We start from the raw sequence: 17,127 nt of genomic DNA on the forward strand, positions 1-17,127 counted from the left end.
GGGAGAAGAGATGAGAGAGAGCAGAGAGGAGAGAAGAGATGAGAGAGAGAGAGCAGAGAGAGATGAGAAGAGAGGGAGAAAGAGATGAGAGAGAGCAGAGAGGGAGAAGAGAGGGAGAAGAGATGAGAGAGAGCAGAGAGTGAGAAGAGATGAGAAGAGATGAGAGAGAGCAGAGAGGGAGAAGAGATGAGAGAGAGCAGAGAGGGAGAAGAGAGGGAGAAGAGATGAGATTGAGAGAGAGCAGAGAGTGAGAAGAGATGAGAGAGAGCAGAGAGGAGAAGAGATGAGAGAGAGCAGAGAGAGAGAAGAGATGAGAGAGAGCAGAGAGATGAGAAGAGATGAGAGAGGGAGAGAGAGGGAGAAGAGATGAGAGAGAGCAGAGAGGGAGAAGAGAGGGAGAAGAGATGAGAGAGAGCAGAGAGGGAGAAGAGATGAGAGAGAGCAGAGAGTGAGAAGAGATGAGAGAGAGCAGAGAGGGAGAAGAGATGAGAGAGAGCAGAGAGTGAGAAGAGATGAGACCTGAGAAGAGATGAGAGAGAGCAGAGATTGAGAGAAGAGATGAGAGAGAGCAGAGAGGGAGAAGAGATGAGAGAGAGAGAGAGGGAGAAGAGAGAGAGAGAGAGCAGAGAGTGAGAAGAGATGAGAGAGAGAGAGAGTGAGAGAGAGAGAGAGAGCAGAGAGAAGAGAGGGAGAAGAGATGAGAGAGAGCAGAGAGGGAGAAGAGAGGGAGAAGAGATGAGAGAGAGCAGAGAGGGAGAAGAGATGAGAGAGAGCAGAGAGTGAGAAGAGAGGGAGAAGAGAGGAGAGAGAGCAGAGAGGGAGAAGAGATGAGAGAGAGCAGAGAGTGAGAAGAGATGAGAGAGAGCAGAGAGGGAGAAGAGATAGAGAGAGCAGAGAGGAGAAGAGATGAGAGAGAGCAGAGAGTGAGAAGAGATGAGAGAGAGCAGAGAGTGAGAAGAGATGAGAGAGAGCAGAGAGGGAGAAGAGAGGGAGAAGAGATGAGAGAGAGCAGAGAGGGAGAAGAGAGGGAGAAGAGATGAGAGAGAGCAGAGAGGGAGAAGAGATGAGAGAGAGCAGAGAGTGAGAAGAGATGAGAGAGAGCAGAGAGGGAGAAGAGATGAGAGAGAGCAGAGAGTGAGAAGAGAGGAGAGAGAGCAGAGAGGGAGAAGAGATGAGAGAGAGCAGAGAGGCAGAAGAGATGAGAGAGAGCAGAGAGGCAGAAGAGAGGAGAGAGAGCAGAGAGGGAGAAAAGAGGAGAGGGAAAAGATAAGTTAGAGAGAGAAAAAATAGGAAGAGAGAAAACTACTTGCTCAGGCCCGTTGAACCGCTCGCGCTCGGCTAGACAGACAGACAGATAATTGTTTACTGTACATTAGTTCAACTCAACTCTTCGTTCAACAGTCTTACTGGAATCCTCTCATTGAGTGGGAGTTATGGGAATGAGCGACTTAGCCGACCGCAGAGGGAGAGATTAGACTGATTTAGTCAGCGGGACCAGCCACATGAAAGCAACAAATGGTCCATTATTATGGGAACATCAACTCTGGGCGTAATAATTATTTTGCTTATAGATTCTCTAACATCTCGTCTGTAGCCTGGAGTGATATAATGACTCATTAACAATGTCTTTCTCGTTATTCTTGTACCTTTATACCTAGTCTCATATCGAGGGCTTCATCCGACTGTACTGTACTGTAATTGGCCTGAACAGGCCGTCTTTAATGTCACAGGCTGGTTGGTAGCTCTGTTTAGGCTGGGTTTGCCTCACCTCAAAGTGAACATACAGAATGAAAGGCAGTTGCAGGGCCTCTCAGAGGCCGGCTGGCCATTTATCAGTTCTCTATGACAGACAGAGTGTGACACAATGAACTCACTAGGGCCTTAACAATGAACTCACTAGGGCCTTAACAATGAACTCACTAGGGCCTTAACAATGAACTCACTAGGGCCTTAACAATGAACTCACTAGGGCCTTAACAATGAACTCACTAGGGCCTTAACAATGAACTCACTTGGGCCTTAACAATGAACTCACTTGGGCCTTAACAATGAACTCACTAGGGCCTTAACAATGAACTCACTAGGGCCTTAACAATGAACTCACTAGGGCCTTAACAATGAACTCACTAGGGCCTTAACAATGAACTCACTAGGGCCTTAACAATGAACTCACTAGGGCCTTAACAATGAACTCACTAGGGTCTTAACAATGAACTCACTAGGGCCTTAACAATGAACTCACTAGGGCCTTAACAATGAACTCACTTGGGCCTTAACAATGAACTCACTTGGGCCTTAACAATGAACTCACTTGGGCCTTAACAATGAACTCACTAGGGCCTTAACAATGAACTCACTAGGGCCTTAACAATGAACTCACTAGGGCCTTAACAATGAACTCACTAGGGCCTTAACAATGAACTCACTAGGGCCTTAACAATGAACTCACTAGGGCCTTAACAATGAACTCACTAGGGCCTTAACAATGAACTCACTAGGGCCTTAACAATGAACTCACTAGGGCCTTAACAATGAACTCACTTGGGCCTTAACAATGAACTCACTTGGGCCTTAACAATGAACTCACTAGGGCCTTAACAATGAACTCACTAGGGCCTTAACAATGAACTCACTAGGGCCTTAACAATGAACTCACTAGGGCCTTAACAATGAACTCACTAGGGCCTTAACAATGAACTCACTAGGGCCTTAACAATGAACTCACTAGGGCCTTAACAATGAACTCACTAGGGCCTTAACAATGAACTCACTTGGGCCTTAACAATGAACTCACTTGGGCCTTAACAATGAACTCACTAGGGCCTTAACAATGAACTCACTAGGGCCTTAACAATGAACTCACTAGGGCCTTAACAATGAACTCACTAGGGCCTTAACAATGAACTCACTAGGGCCTTAACAATGAACTCACTAGGGCCTTAACAATGAACTCACTAGGGCCTTAACAATGAACTCACTAGGGCCTTAACAATGAACTCACTAGGGCCTTAACAATGAACTCACTAGGGCCTTTAACAATGAACTCACTAGGGCCTTAACAATGAACTCACTAGGGCCTTAACAATGAACTCACTAGGGCCTTAACAATGAACTCACTAGGGCCTTAACAATGAACTCACTTGGGCCTTAACAATGAACTCACTAGGGCCTTAACAATGAACTCACTAGGGCCTTAACAATGAACTCACTAGGGCCTTAACAATGAACTCACTAGGGCCTTAACAATGAACTCACTAGGGCCTTAACAATGAACTCACTAGGGCCTTAACAAGAACCAGAAGAAAGTGAACTAATCCCAGATCAGAAGCAACAAATAGTTACATAACACCCAGAAGGGCATGATTGTCATTTACATCACTTATCTTTCAGTTATTGCCTGATTCTACTAGGATGTTAAGTACTTCTATGCATGAAATAATAATAATAGTAGTAAAGATGTGTTTCCTGCTCCTAACTGGATTCATCTTGTTATTACAAGCCTTTCCCATGTTCAACCAGAAGCAGTGTTGAGATAAAGGGCTGGGGGAGCTCCCGGGGACCCCCACTGTTGCCTCATCATTAACCAGAGAAGAGAAACAAACCGGGGCTGGGTTCAGAGGTCACTCAGGAAGGCCACGCTCAGCAAGACGATTAAGCGGCCCGGATTTCAGAGACGCTAATTATCGAAGCTCAAAGGACCCTGTGTGTGTGTGTGTGTGTTGTATGAGTGTGTGTTTGTTCACACTGTGTGTGTGCGTGTTGTGTGTGCGTGCATCCACACTGCATGCGTCTACCCTAGTGCCCTCAGGATAATGTATGGCGGCTTGCTCTGTTTTAATTGGGATACTACTACCCATGCTGCAGTGCTCTCCCTGCGAGAGAGATCGATGACCTCTGACAGACACTTAGGGGTTACACAGTGAGGGCAGCCTCCAAGGTTCAAAGGCCCTCTGTTTACATTCGATCCAGTTGCCCCCAGGGCTCCTATGCATTAAAACCTATTTAGTCCCTACACAACACCTTTGAAAGTCAAGCAGCTAACACATGCTACAAATACCAACAGATAGTGTGCTTTAATATGGTGGGTAGATGTCCTCTTAACTTAGAAATAAACACATGCATGTGTAATGTCCTTCGAGCGTTATGGTGGGTAGACGTCCTCTTATCTTAGAAATAAACACATGCATGTGTAATGTCCTTTGAGCGTTATGGTGGGTAGACGTCCTCTTAACTTAGAAATAAACACATGCATGTGTAATGTCCTTCGAGCGTTATGGTGGGTAGACGTCCTCTTATCTTAGAAATAAACACATGCATGTGTAATGTCCTTCGAGCGTTATGGTGGGTAGACGTCCTCTTATCTTAGAAATAAACACATGCATGTGTAATGTCCTTCGAGCGTTATGGTGGGTAGACGTCCTCTTATCTTAGAAATAAACACATGCATGTGTAATGTCCTTCGAGCGTTATGGTGGGTAGACTTCCTCTTATCTTAGAAATAAACACATGCATGTGTAATGTCCTTCGAGCGTTCCTCTTATCTTAGAAATAAACACATGCATGTGTAATGTCCTTCGGGTGGGTAGACTTCCTCTTATCTTAGAAATAAACACATGCATGTGTAATGTCCTTCGAGCGTTATGGTGGGTAGACGTCCTCTTAACTTAGAAATAAACACATGCATGTGTAATGTCCTTCGAGCGTTATGGTGGGTAGACTTCCTCTTATCTTAGAAATAAACACATGCATGTGTAATGTCCTTTGAGCGTTATGGTGGGTAGACGTCCTCTTATCTTAGAAATAAACACATGCATGTGTAATGTCCTTCGAGCGTTATGGTGGGTAGACGTCCTCTTATCTTAGAAATAAACACATGCATGTGTAATGTCCTTCGAGCGTTATGGTGGGTAGACGTCCTCTTATCTTAGAAATAAACACATGCATGTGTAATGTCCTTCGAGCGTTGGGTTCAGTCATTGTCGAACACATGGAACTGGGGTTTTCAGCAACAGAATGCAGAGGAAGGGTGTTAAGTTGAACTCGTGCGAGCGTTAGTTGCACCCCTTCAAAACAGAGGATTCATCTTTTGCAGCCTCTGTTGACGGAAACTTTACCTCGCCACATAGCAAAGACGAGTTAACACAGAGTGAACTTTCAACTACCACCCGAGACACGTTTCATGTCGGGGGCATTGTGCAACTTCATAAGCTCCTGTTTAGTCACAACATCTCTGCTTGTCAACCTCGCTTTCAACTCAACGCTGTCGCCGTCAAAAGTGACCCAAAACAGGGGGATTGAAAAAAGAGAGAGAAAGACAAAAATAGTTTCTTCTAAGGTCATGATTTAGCAATTAAAGCCTGTGATGGAATATGATATTTCACCCCTATATTTCAGATTAGGATAGATCTAATCTTCTTTGTTTTCAAACATAAAAACAGTGACTTGTGTTTATTTTTAAATGTTTTATACTGCCCAGCTAAAAGGCACTTTGAAGCCACAGTCTGAAATCTGGGAATCTTTTCAACGGTCATTTCAATTCTTTATATTTTTGCTTAAAAAACAAATCTCAGACTGTAGCTTTAAAGCCTCCCACATGTCCAAACAGAGCGAGACGAGAGAGAAAGGGTAGAATGGGGGGAAGAATGGAGAAGAGGAGGAATGGCCTGGTGGTTTTGATTCATGAACAGAGAGGTGAGTTCCTCTGGCTTTAACTGCTCTCAGTCTGAGGAGATTAGGTTTAATGTTAAACATATGGTCCTGGTCAGAGAGGAGAACCTTCAAACAACACCCCTGACGTCATGGCCAGGGAAGGGGAGCGGGAGGGGAGAGAGAAAGAGAGGGGGGGAGAGTGAACAACACCCCTGACATCATGGCCAGGGAAGGGGAGCGGGAGAGAGAAAGAGAGGGGAGGAGAACGAACAACACCCCTGACGTCATGGCCAGGGAAGGGGAGCGGGAGAGAGAAAGAGGGGGGGAGAACGAACAACACCCCTGACATCATGGCCAGGGAAGGGGAGCGGGGAACGAACAACACCCCTGACATCATGGCCAGGGAAGGGGAGCGGGAGAGAGAAAGAGGGGGGGGGAACGAACAACACCCCTGACATCATGGCCAGGGAAGGGGAGCGGGAGAGAGAAAGAGAGGGGGAGAACGAACAACACCCCTGACATCATGGCCAGGGAAGGGGAGCGGGAGAGAGAAAGAGAGGGGGAGAACGAACAACACCCCTGACATCATGGCCAGGGAAGGGGAGCGGGAGAGAGAAAGAGGGGGAGAACGAACAACACCCCTGACATCATGGCCAGGGAAGGGGAGCGGGAGAGAGAAAGAGAGGGGGAGAACGAACAACACCCCTGACATCATGGCCAGGGAAGGGGAGCGGGAGAGAGAAAGAGAGGGGGGAGAACGAACAACACCCCTGACGTCATGGCCAGGGAAGGGGAGCGGGAGAGAGAAAGAGAGGGGGAGAACGAACAACACCCCTGACGTCATGGCCAGGGAAGGGGAGCGGGAGAGAGAAAGAGAGGGGAGGAGAACGAACAACACCCCTAACGTCATGGCCAGGGAAGGGGAGCGGGAGGGGAGAGAGAAAGAGAGGGGGGGAGAACGAACAACACCCCTGACGTCATGGCCAGGGAAGGGGAGCGGGAGAGAGAAAGAGAGGGGAGGAGAACGAACAACACCCCTAACGTCATGGCCAGGGAAGGGGAGCAGGAGGGGAGAGAGAAAGAGAGGGGAGGAGAACGAACAACACCCCTGACGTCATGGCCAGGGAAGGGGAGCGGGAGAGAGAAAGAGAGGGGGAGAACGAACAACACCCCTGACGTCATGGCCAGGGAAGGGGAGCGGGAGGGAGAGAGAAAGAGAGGGGAGGAGAACGAACAACACCCCTGACGTCATTGCCAGGGAAGGGGAGCGGGAGAGAGAAAGAGAGGGGGAGAACGAACAACACCCCTGACGTCATGGCCAGGGAAGGGGAGCGGGAGGGGAGAGAGAAAGAGAGGGGGGGAGAACGAACAACACCCCTGCTGACATCATGGCCAGGGAAGGGGAGCGGGTGAGAGAAAGAGGGGGGGAGAACGAACAACACCCCTAACGTCATGGCCAGGGACGGGGAGCGGGAGGGGAGAGAGAAAGAGAGGGGAGGAGGAGAACGAACAACACCCCTGACATCATGGCCAGGGAAGGGGAGCGGGAGGGGAGAGAGAAAGAGAGGGGAGGGGAACGAACAACACCCCTGACGTCATGGCCAGGGAAGGGGAGCGGGAGGGGAGAGAGAAAGAGAGGGGAGGAGAACGAACAACACCCCAGACATCATGGCCGGGGAAGGGGAGCGGGAGAGAGAAAGAGAGGGGAGGAGAACGAACAACACCCCTGACGTCATGGCCAGGGAAGGGGAGCGGGCGGGAGAGAGAAAGAGAGGGGAGGAGAACGAACAACACCCCTGACATCATGGCCAGGGAAGGGGAGCGGGAGGGGAGAGAGAAAGAGAGGGGAGGAGAACGAACAACACCCCTGACGTCATGGCCAGGGAAGGGGAGCGGGGAGAGAAAGAGAGGGGGAGAACGAACAACACCCCTGACGTCATGGCCAGGGAAGGGAAGCGGGAGAGAGAAAGAGAGGGGAGGAGAACGAACAACACCCCTGACGTCATGGCCAGGGAAGGGGAGCGGGAGGGGAGAGAGAAAGAGAGGGAGGAGAACGAACAACACCCCTGACATCATGGCCAGGGAAGGGGAGCGGGAGGGAGAGAGAAAGAGAGGGGAGGAGAACGAACAACACCCCTGACATCATGGCCAGGGAAGGGGAGCGGGAGGAGAGAGAGAAAGAGAGGGGAGGAGAACGAACAACACCCCTGACATCATGGCCAGGGAAGGGGAGTGGGAGAGAGAAAGAGAGGGGGGAGAACGAACAACACCCCTGACGTCATGGCCAGGGAAGGGGAGCGGGGGGAGAGAAAGAGAGGGGGAGAACGAACAACACCCCTGACGTCATGGCCAGGGAAGGGGAGCGGGAGGGAAGGGGAGAGAGAGAAAAGAGAGGGGAGGAGAACGAACAACACCCCTGACATCATGGCCAGGGAAGGGGAGCGGGAGAGAGAAAGGGGGGGAGAACGAACAACACCCCTGACGTCATGGCCAGGGAAGGGGAGCGGGAGGGGAGAGAAAGAGAGGGGGAGGAGAACGAACAACACCCCTGACGTCATGGCCAGGGAAGGGGAGCGGGAGAGAGAAAGAGAGGGGGAGAACGAACAACACCCCTGACGTCATGGCCAGGGAAGGGGAGCGGGAGAGAGAAAGAGAGGGGGAGAACGAACAACACCCCTGACGTCATGGCCAGGGAAGGGGAGCGGGAGAGAGAAAGAGAGGGGGGAGAACGAACAACACCCCTGACGTCATGGCCAGGGAAGGGGAGCGGGAGAGAGAAAGAGAGGGGGAGAACGAACAACACCCCTGACGTCATGGCCAGGGAAGGGGAGAGGGAGAGAGAAAGAGAGGGGAGAGAACGAACAACACCCCTGACGTCATGGCCAGGGAAGGGGAGCGGGAGAGAGAAAGAGAGGGGGGAGAACGAACAACACCCCTGACGTCATGGCCAGGGAAGGGGAGCGGGAGGGAGAGAGAAGGAGAGGGGAGAGAACGAACAACACCCCTGACGTCATGGCCAGGGAAGGGGAGCGGGAGAGAGAAAGAGAGGGGGAGAACGAACAACACCCCTGACGTCATGGCCAGGGAAGGGGAGCGGGAGGGGAGAGAGAAAGAGAGGGGAGAACGAACAACACCCCTGACATCATGGCCAGGGAAGGGGAGCGGGTGAGAGAAAGAGGGGGGAGAACCAACACCCCTGACGTCATGGCCAGGGAAGGGGAGCGGGAGAGAGAAAGAGAGGGGAGGAGAACGAACAACACCCCTAACGTCATGGCCAGGGAAGGGGAGCGGGAGGGGAGAGAGAAAGAGAGGGGGAGAACGAACAACACCCCTGACATCATGGCCAGGGAAGGGGAGCGGGAGAGAGAAAAGAGAGGGGGGAGGAGAACGAACAACACCCCTGACGTCATGGCCAGGGAAGGGGAGCGGGAGGGGAGAGAGAAAGAGGGGGAGGAGAACGAACAACACCCCTGACATCATGGCCAGGGAAGGGGAGCGGGAGAGAGAAAGAGAGGGAGGGAACGGACGTCATGGCCAGGGAAGGGGAGCGGGAGAGAGAAAGAGAGGGGAGAACGAACAACACCCCTGACGTCATGGCCAGGGAAGGGGAGCGGGAGAGAGAAAGAGAGGGGGAGGAGAACGAACAACACCCCTGACGTCATGGCCAGGGAAGGGGAGCGGGAGGGGAGAGAGAAAGAGAGGGGGAGGAGAACGAACAACACCCCTGACATCATGGCCAGGGGAAGGGGAGCGGGTGAGAGAGAAAGAGGGGGGAGAACGAACAACACCCCTGACGTCATGGCCAGGGAAGGGGAGCGGGAGGGGAGAGAGAAAGAGAGGGGAGGAGAACGAACAACACCCCTGACGACATCATGGCCAGGGAAGGGGAGCGGGAGGGGAGAGAAAGAGAGGGGGGAGAACGAACAACACCCCTGACGTCATGGCCAGGGAAGGGGAGCGGGAGAGAGAAAGAGAGGGGAGGAGAACGAACAACACCCCTGACGTCATGGCCAGGGAAGGGGAGCGGGAGGGGAGAGAGAAAGAGAGGGGAGGAGAACGAACAACACCCCTGACATCATGGCCAGGGAAGGGGAGCGGGAGGGGAGAGAAAGAGAGGGAGGAGAACGAACAACACCCCTGACGTCATGGCCAGGGAAGGGGAGCGGGAGGGGAGAGAAAAGAGAGGGGGGAGAACGAACAACACCCCTGACATCATGGCCAGGGAAGGGGAGCGGGAGAGAGAAAGAGAGGGGGAGGAGAACGAACAACACCCCTGACGTCATGGCCAGGGAAGGGGAGCGGGAGGGAGAGAGAAAGAGAGGGGGAGAACGAACAACACCCCTGACATCATGGCCAGGGAAGGGGAGCGGGAGGGGAGAGAGAAAGAGAGGGGAGGAGAACGAACAACACCCCTGACGTCATGGCCAGGGAAGGGGAGCGGGGGAGAGAAGAGGGGGGAGAACGAACAACACCCCTGACGTCATGGCCAGGGAAGGGGAGCGGGAGAGAGAAAGAGAGGGGAGGAGAACGAACAACACCCCTGACGTCATGGCCAGGGAAGGGGAGCGGGAGGGGAGAGAGAAAGAGAGGGAGGAGAACGAACAACACCCCTGACATCATGGCCAGGGAAGGGGAGCGGGAGGGGAGAGAGAAAGAGAGGGGAGGAGAACGAACAACACCCCTGACGTCATGGCCAGGGAAGGGGAGGGGGAGAGAGAAAGAGAGGGAGGAGAACGAACAACACCCCTGACGTCATGGCCAGGGAAGGGGAGCGGGGGAGAGAAAGAGAGGGGGAGAACGAACAACACCCCTGACGTCATGGCCAGGGAAGGGGAGCGGGAGGGGAGAAAGAAAGAGAGGGGGAGAACGAACAACACCCCTGACATCATGGCCAGGGAAGGGGAGAACGAACACCCCTGACGTGGCCAGGGAAGGGGAGCGGGAGGGAGAGAGAAAGAGAGGGGGAGAACGAACAACACCCCTGACGTCATGGCCAGGGAAGGGGAGCGGGAGAGAGAAAGAGAGGGGGGGAGAACGAACAACACCCCTGACGTCATGGCCAGGGAAGGGGAGCGGGAGAGAGAAAGAGAGGGGGGAGAACGAACAACACCCCTGACGTCATGGCCAGGGAAGGGGAGCGGGAGAGAGAAAGAGAGGGGGAGAACGAACAACACCCCTGACGTCATGGCCAGGGAAGGGGAGCGGGAGAGAGAAAGAGAGGGGGAGAACGAACAACACCCCTGACGTCATGGCCAGGGAAGGGGAGCGGGAGAGAGAAAGAGAGGGGAGGAGAACGAACAACACCCCTGACGTCATGGCCAGGGAAGGGGAGCGGGAGGGGAGAGAGAAAGAGAGGGGAGGAGAACGAACAACACCCCTGACGTCATGGCCAGGGAAGGGGAGCGGGAGAGAGAAAGAGAGGGGGGAGAACGAACAACACCCCTGACGTCATGGCCAGGGAAGGGGAGCGGGAGAGAGAAAGAGAGGGGAGGAGAACGAACAACACCCCTGACGTCATGGCCAGGGAAGGGGAGCGGGAGGGAGAGAGAAAGAGAGGGGGAGAACGAACAACACCCCTGACATCATGGCCAGGGAAGGGGAGCGGGAGGGGAGAGAGAAAGAGAGGGGGGGAGAACGAACAACACCCCTGACATCATGGCCAGGGAAGGGGAGCGGGAGAGAGAAAGAGAGGGGAGGAGAACGAACAACACCCCTGACGTCATGGCCAGGGAAGGGGAGCGGGAGAGAGAGAAAGAGGGGGGAGAACGAACAACACCCCTGACGTCATGGCCAGGGAAGGGGAGAGAGGAGAGGGGAGAGAGAAAGAGAGGGGGAGGGGAACGAACAACACCCCTGACGTCATGGCCAGGGAAGGGGAGCGGGAGGGGAGAGAGAAAGAGAGGGGAGGAGAACGAACAACACCCCTGACGTCATGGCCAGGGAAGGGGAGCGGGAGAGAGAAAGAGAGGGGGGAGAACGAACAACACCCCTGACGTCATGGCCAGGGAAGGGGAGCGGGAGGGAGAGAGAAAGAGAGGGGAGGAGAACGAACAACACCCCTGACGTCATGGCCAGGGAAGGGGAGCGGGAGGGAGAGAGAAAGAGAGGGGGAGAACGAACAACACCCCTGACGTCATGGCCAGGGAAGGGGAGCGGGGAGAGAAAGAGAGGGGGAGAACGAACAACACCCCTGACGTCATGGCCAGGGAAGGGGAGGGGAGAGAGAAAGAGAGGGAGGAGAACGAACAACACCCCTGACGTCATGGCCAGGGAAGGGGAGCGGGAGAGAGAAAGAGAGGGGGAGAACGAACAACACCCCTGACGTCATGGCCAGGGAAGGGGAGCGGGAGAGAGAAAGAGAGGGGGAGAACGAACAACACCCCTGACATCATGGCCAGGGAAGGGGAGCGGGAGAGAGAAAGAGAGGGGGAGAACGAACAACACCCCTGACATCATGGCCAGGGAAGGGGAGCGGGAGGGAGAGAGAAAGAGAGGGGAGGAGAACGAACAACACCCCTGACATCATGGCCAGGGAAGGGGAGCGGGAGGGAGAGAGAAAGAGAGGGGAGGAGAACGAACAACACCCCTGACATCATGGCCAGGGAAGGGGAGAGAGAGAAAAGAGAGGGGAGGAGAACGAACAACACCCCTGACGTCATGGCCAGGGAAGGGGAGCGGGAGGGGAGAGAGAAAGAGAGGGGGGAGAACGAACAACACCCCTGACGTCATGGCCAGGGAAGGGGAGCGGGAGAGAGAAAGAGAGGGGGAGAACGAACAACACCCCTGACGTCATGGCCAGGGAAGGGGAGCGGGAGAGAGAAAGAGAGGGGGAGAACGAACAACACCCCTGACGTCATGGCCAGGGAAGGGGAGCGGGAGAGAGAAAGAGAGGGGGAGAACGAACAACACCCCTGCTGACGTCATGGCCAGGGAAGGGGAGCGGGAGAGAGAAAGAGAGGGGGAGAACGAACAACACCCCTGACGTCATGGCCAGGGAAGGGGAGCGGGAGAGAGAAAAGAGAGGGGAGAACGAACAACACCCCTGACGTCATGGCCAGGGAAGGGGAGCGGGAGGAGAGAGAAAGAGAGGGGAGGAGAACGAACAACACCCCTGACGTCATGGCCAGGGAAGGGGAGCGGGAGAGAGAAAGAGAGGGGAGGAGAACGAACAACACCCCTGACATCATGGCCAGGGAAGGGGAGCGGGAGAGAGAAAGAGAGGGGAGGAGAACGAACAACACCCCTGACATCATGGCCAGGGAAGGGGAGCGGGAGGGAGAGAAAAAGAGGGGGAGAACGAACAACACCCCTGACATCATGGCCAGGGAAGGGGAGCGGGAGGGGAGAGAGAAAGAGAGGGGAGAGAACGAACAACACCCCTGCTGACATCATGGCCAGGGAAGGGGAGCGGGTGAGAGAAAGAGGGGGGGAGAACAAACAACACCCCTGACGTCATGGCCAGGGAAGGGGAGCGGGAGGGGAGAGAGAAAGAGAGGGGAGGAGAACGAACAACACCCCTGACATCATGGCCAGGGAAGGGGAGCGGGAGGGGAGAGAGAAAGAGAGGGGAGGAGAACGAACAACACCCCTGACATCATGGCCAGGGAAGGGGAGTGGGAGAGAGAAAGAGAGGGGAGGAGAACGAACAACACCCCTGACGTCATGGCCAGGGAAGGGGAGCGGGAGGGGAGAGAGAAAGAGAGGGGAGGAGAACGAACAACACCCCTGACATCATGGCCAGGGAAGGGGAGAACGAACAACACCCCTGACGTCATGGCCAGGGAAGGGGAGCGGGAGGGGAGAGAGAAAGAGAGGGGAGGAGAACGAACAACACCCCTGACGTCATGGCCAGGGAAGGGGAGCGGGAGAGAGAAAGAGAGGGGGGGAGAACGAACAACACCCCTGACGTCATGGCCAGGGAAGGGGAGCGGGAGAGAGAAAGAGAGGGGGGGAGAACGAACAACACCCCTGACGTCATGGCCAGGGAAGGGGAGCGGGAGAGAGAAAGAGAGGGGGGGAGAACGAACAACACCCCTGACGTCATGGCCAGGGAAGGGGAGCGGGAGAGAGAAAGAGAGGGGAGAGAACGAACAACACCCCTGACGTCATGGCCAGGGAAGGGGAGCGGGAGAGAGAAAGAGAGGGGGGGAGAACGAACAACACCCCTGACGTCATGGCCAGGGAAGGGGAGTAGGAGAGAGAAAGAGAGGGGAGAGAACGAACAACACCCCTGACGTCATGGCCAGGGAAGGGGAGCGGGAGAGAGAAAGAGAGGGGAGGAGAACGAACAACACCCCTAACGTCATGGCCAGGGAAGGGGAGCGGGAGGGGAGAGAGAAAGAGAGGGGAGGAGAACGAACAACACCCCTGACATCATGGCCAGGGAAGGGGAGCGGGTGAGAGAAAAAGAGGGGGGAGAACGAACAACACCCCTGACGTCATGGCCAGGGAAGGGGAGCGGGAGGGGAGAGAGAAAGAGAGGGGGTGAGAACGAACAACACCCCTGCTGACATCATGGCCAGGGAAGGGGAGCGGGTGAGAGAAAGAGGGGGGGGAGAACAAACAACACCCCTGACGTCATGGCCAGGGAAGGGGAGAGGGAGAGAGAAAGAGAGGGGAGGAGAACGAACAACACCCCTAACGTCATGGCCAGGGACGGGGAGCGGGAGGGGAGAGAGAAAGAGAGGGGAGGAGAACGAACAACACCCCTGACATCATGGCCAGGGAAGGGGAGCGGGAGGGGAGAGAGAAAGAGAGGGGAGGGGAACGAACAACACCCCTGACGTCATGGCCAGGGAAGGGGAGCGGGAGGGGAGAGAGAAAGAGAGGGGAGGAGAACGAACAACACCCCTGACATCATGGCCGGGGAAGGGGAGCGGGAGAGAGAAAGAGAGGGGAGGAGAACGAACAACACCCCTGACGTCATGGCCAGGGAAGGGGAGCGGGAGGGAGAGAGAAAGAGAGGGGAGGAGAACGAACAACACCCCTGACATCATGGCCAGGGAAGGGGAGCGGGAGGGGAGAGAGAAAGAGAGGGGAGGAGAACGAACAACACCCCTGACGTCATGGCCAGGGAAGGGGAGCGGGGGAGAGAAAGAGAGGGGGGAGAACGAACAACACCCCTGACGTCATGGCCAGGGAAGGGGAGCGGGAGGGAGAGAGAAAGAGAGGGGAGGAGAACGAACAACACCCCTGACATCATGGCCGGGGAAGGGGAGCGGGAGAGAGAAAGAGAGGGGAGGAGAACGAACAACACCCCTGACGTCATGGCCAGGGAAGGGGAGCGGGAGGGAGAGAGAAAGAGGGGAGGAGAACGAACAACACCCCTGACATCATGGCCAGGGAAGGGGAGCGGGAGGGGAGAGAGAAAGAGAGGGGAGGAGAACGAACAACACCCCTGACGTCATGGCCAGGGAAGGGGAGCGGGGGAGAGAAAGAGAGGGGGGAGAACGAACAACACCCCTGACGTCATGGCCAGGGAAGGGGAGCGGGAGAGAGAAAGAGAGGGGAGGAGAACGAACAACACCCCTGACGTCATGGCCAGGGAAGGGGAGCGGGGGAGAGAAAGAGAGGGGAGGAGAACGAACAACACCCCTGACGTCATGGCCAGGGAAGGGGAGCGGGAGGGGAGAGAGAAAGAGAGGGGAGGAGAACGAACAACACCCCTGACATCATGGCCAGGGAAGGGGAGGCCAGGGAAGGGGAGGAGAACGGGGTCATGGCCAGGGAAGGGGAGCGGGGAGAGAGAGAGAGAGGGGGGAGAACGAACAACACCCCTGACGTCATGGCCAGGGAAGGGGAGCGGGAGGGGAGAGAGAAAGAGAGGGGAGGAGAACGAACAACACCCCTGACATCATGGCCAGGGAAGGGGAGCGGGAGGGGAGAGAGAAAGAGAAGGGAGGAGAACGAACAACACCCCTGACATCATGGCCAGGGAAGGGGAGCGGGAGAGAGAAAGAGAGGGGAGGAGAACGAACAACACCCCTGACGTCATGGCCAGGGAAGGGGAGCGGGGGAGAGAAAGAGGGGGGGAGAACGAACAACACCCCTGACGTCATGGCCAGGGAAGGGGAGCGGGAGGGGGAGAGAAAGAGAGGGGGAGAACGAACAACACCCCTGACATCATGGCCAGGGAAGGGGAGAGAGAGAACGAACAACACCCCTGACGTCATGGCCAGGGAAGGGGAGCGGGAGAGAGAAAGAGAGGGGGGAGAACGAACAACACCCCTGACGTCATGGCCAGGGAAGGGGAGCGGGAGAGAGAAAGAGAGGGGGGAGAACGAACAACACCCCTGACGTCATGGGGGAAGGGGAGCGGGAGAGAGAAAGAGGGGGGAGAACGAACAACACCCCTGACGTCATGGCCAGGGAAGGGGAGCGGGAGAGAGAAAGAGAGGGGGGAGAACAACACCCCTGACGTCATGGCCAGGGAGCGGGAGGGGAGAGAGAAAGAGAGGGAGAGAACGAACAACACCCCTGACGTCATGGCCAGGGAAGGGGAGCGGGAGAGAGAAAGAGAGGGGGAGAACGAACAACACCCCTGACGTCATGGCGACAGAGAGAGAGAGAGAGAGAGAGAGAGAGATAGAAAGAGAGATGAAAGAAAGAAAAAACCTAGGAGGTAGAGGGTAGACATTTAAACATGTAGATGAATTTGTCTGCAGCATTACGTTAAACTTGGTGTGTGGTATATATGTGTGTGTTGTAAAAGTGTGTGTGTGTGTATTTGTGTTAAAGCAGGGAGGGAAGGGGGGAGTGTATATTGTTTCTCACAGCTCCTGAACGTTTGTGTGCTTTTTTTTTCTTCCAACAAATCTTCCAAAAAAGAAGGCCAAAAACAGGAAAAGAGAAGTGTTTACCTGAGCAGACTTGGCAAGCTTCTGACTGTATTCCTTCTCAATCTGCTTTAGCCTGGTGTTCGTCTGCATCACAAAGTGGAGAGAGGGAAAGAGAGAGTAAGAGATTTGCATGCAGACACACACAAGACATAGAGGGAAAGAGAGAGTAAGACAGTGAGGTTTGAAATTGGACCTGTTTGTAGGAAGTACACACACACACACATACACACACACACACAGCCGTTGACCCCTGTCTCTTGGCAGTGTCCCCTGCCTGCATGTCGCTGGGCTGGCGTTACTCTGGGCACAGTGCCAGGCTCCACGCCCCTGTGGCAGCAGCAGCCAGTGAGTGGCCCGGGGGCACACCGCTCCCTCTGATGCCCTGCCAACCATTCATCACTTAACAGGAAGAGGGGGAGAAATCAGCCACGGCTGCCAATTATCAGGGAAAAACAGAAGGAAACTGGGACAGGGGAGACACAACATGGAGGAAGAACATACAGACACAACATGGAGGAAGAACATACAGATACAACATGGAGGAAGAACATACAGATACAACATGGAGGAAGAACATACAGACCAACAGACACAACATGGAGGAAGAACATACAGACCAACAGACACAACATGGAGGAAG

At 54.8% G+C, this 17,127-nt stretch overlaps 1 protein-coding gene across 4 annotated transcripts in view; it reads right to left on the bottom strand.

Annotated features, from left to right (window-relative positions):
• cep112 (centrosomal protein 112) overlaps positions 1–17,127 on the bottom strand; it is a 263,230-nt gene that overhangs the window by 56,836 nt on the left and 189,267 nt on the right. For 3 of the 4 annotated variants that reach the window (XM_046306155.1, XM_046306156.1, XM_046306157.1), the window contains one exon: positions 16,509–16,571. The exons of the other annotated variant lie outside the window; for it this stretch is intronic. In XM_046306155.1, coding sequence (XP_046162111.1) covers positions 16,509–16,571 — 63 coding nt within the window. The remainder of the gene's footprint in view (positions 1–16,508; positions 16,572–17,127) is intronic. 4 annotated transcript variants of the gene reach the window in all.

This window comes from Oncorhynchus gorbuscha, linkage group LG16 (genome assembly GCF_021184085.1).
Source record: "Oncorhynchus gorbuscha isolate QuinsamMale2020 ecotype Even-year linkage group LG16, OgorEven_v1.0, whole genome shotgun sequence".
Classification (NCBI taxonomy): Eukaryota; Metazoa; Chordata; class Actinopteri; order Salmoniformes; family Salmonidae; genus Oncorhynchus; species Oncorhynchus gorbuscha.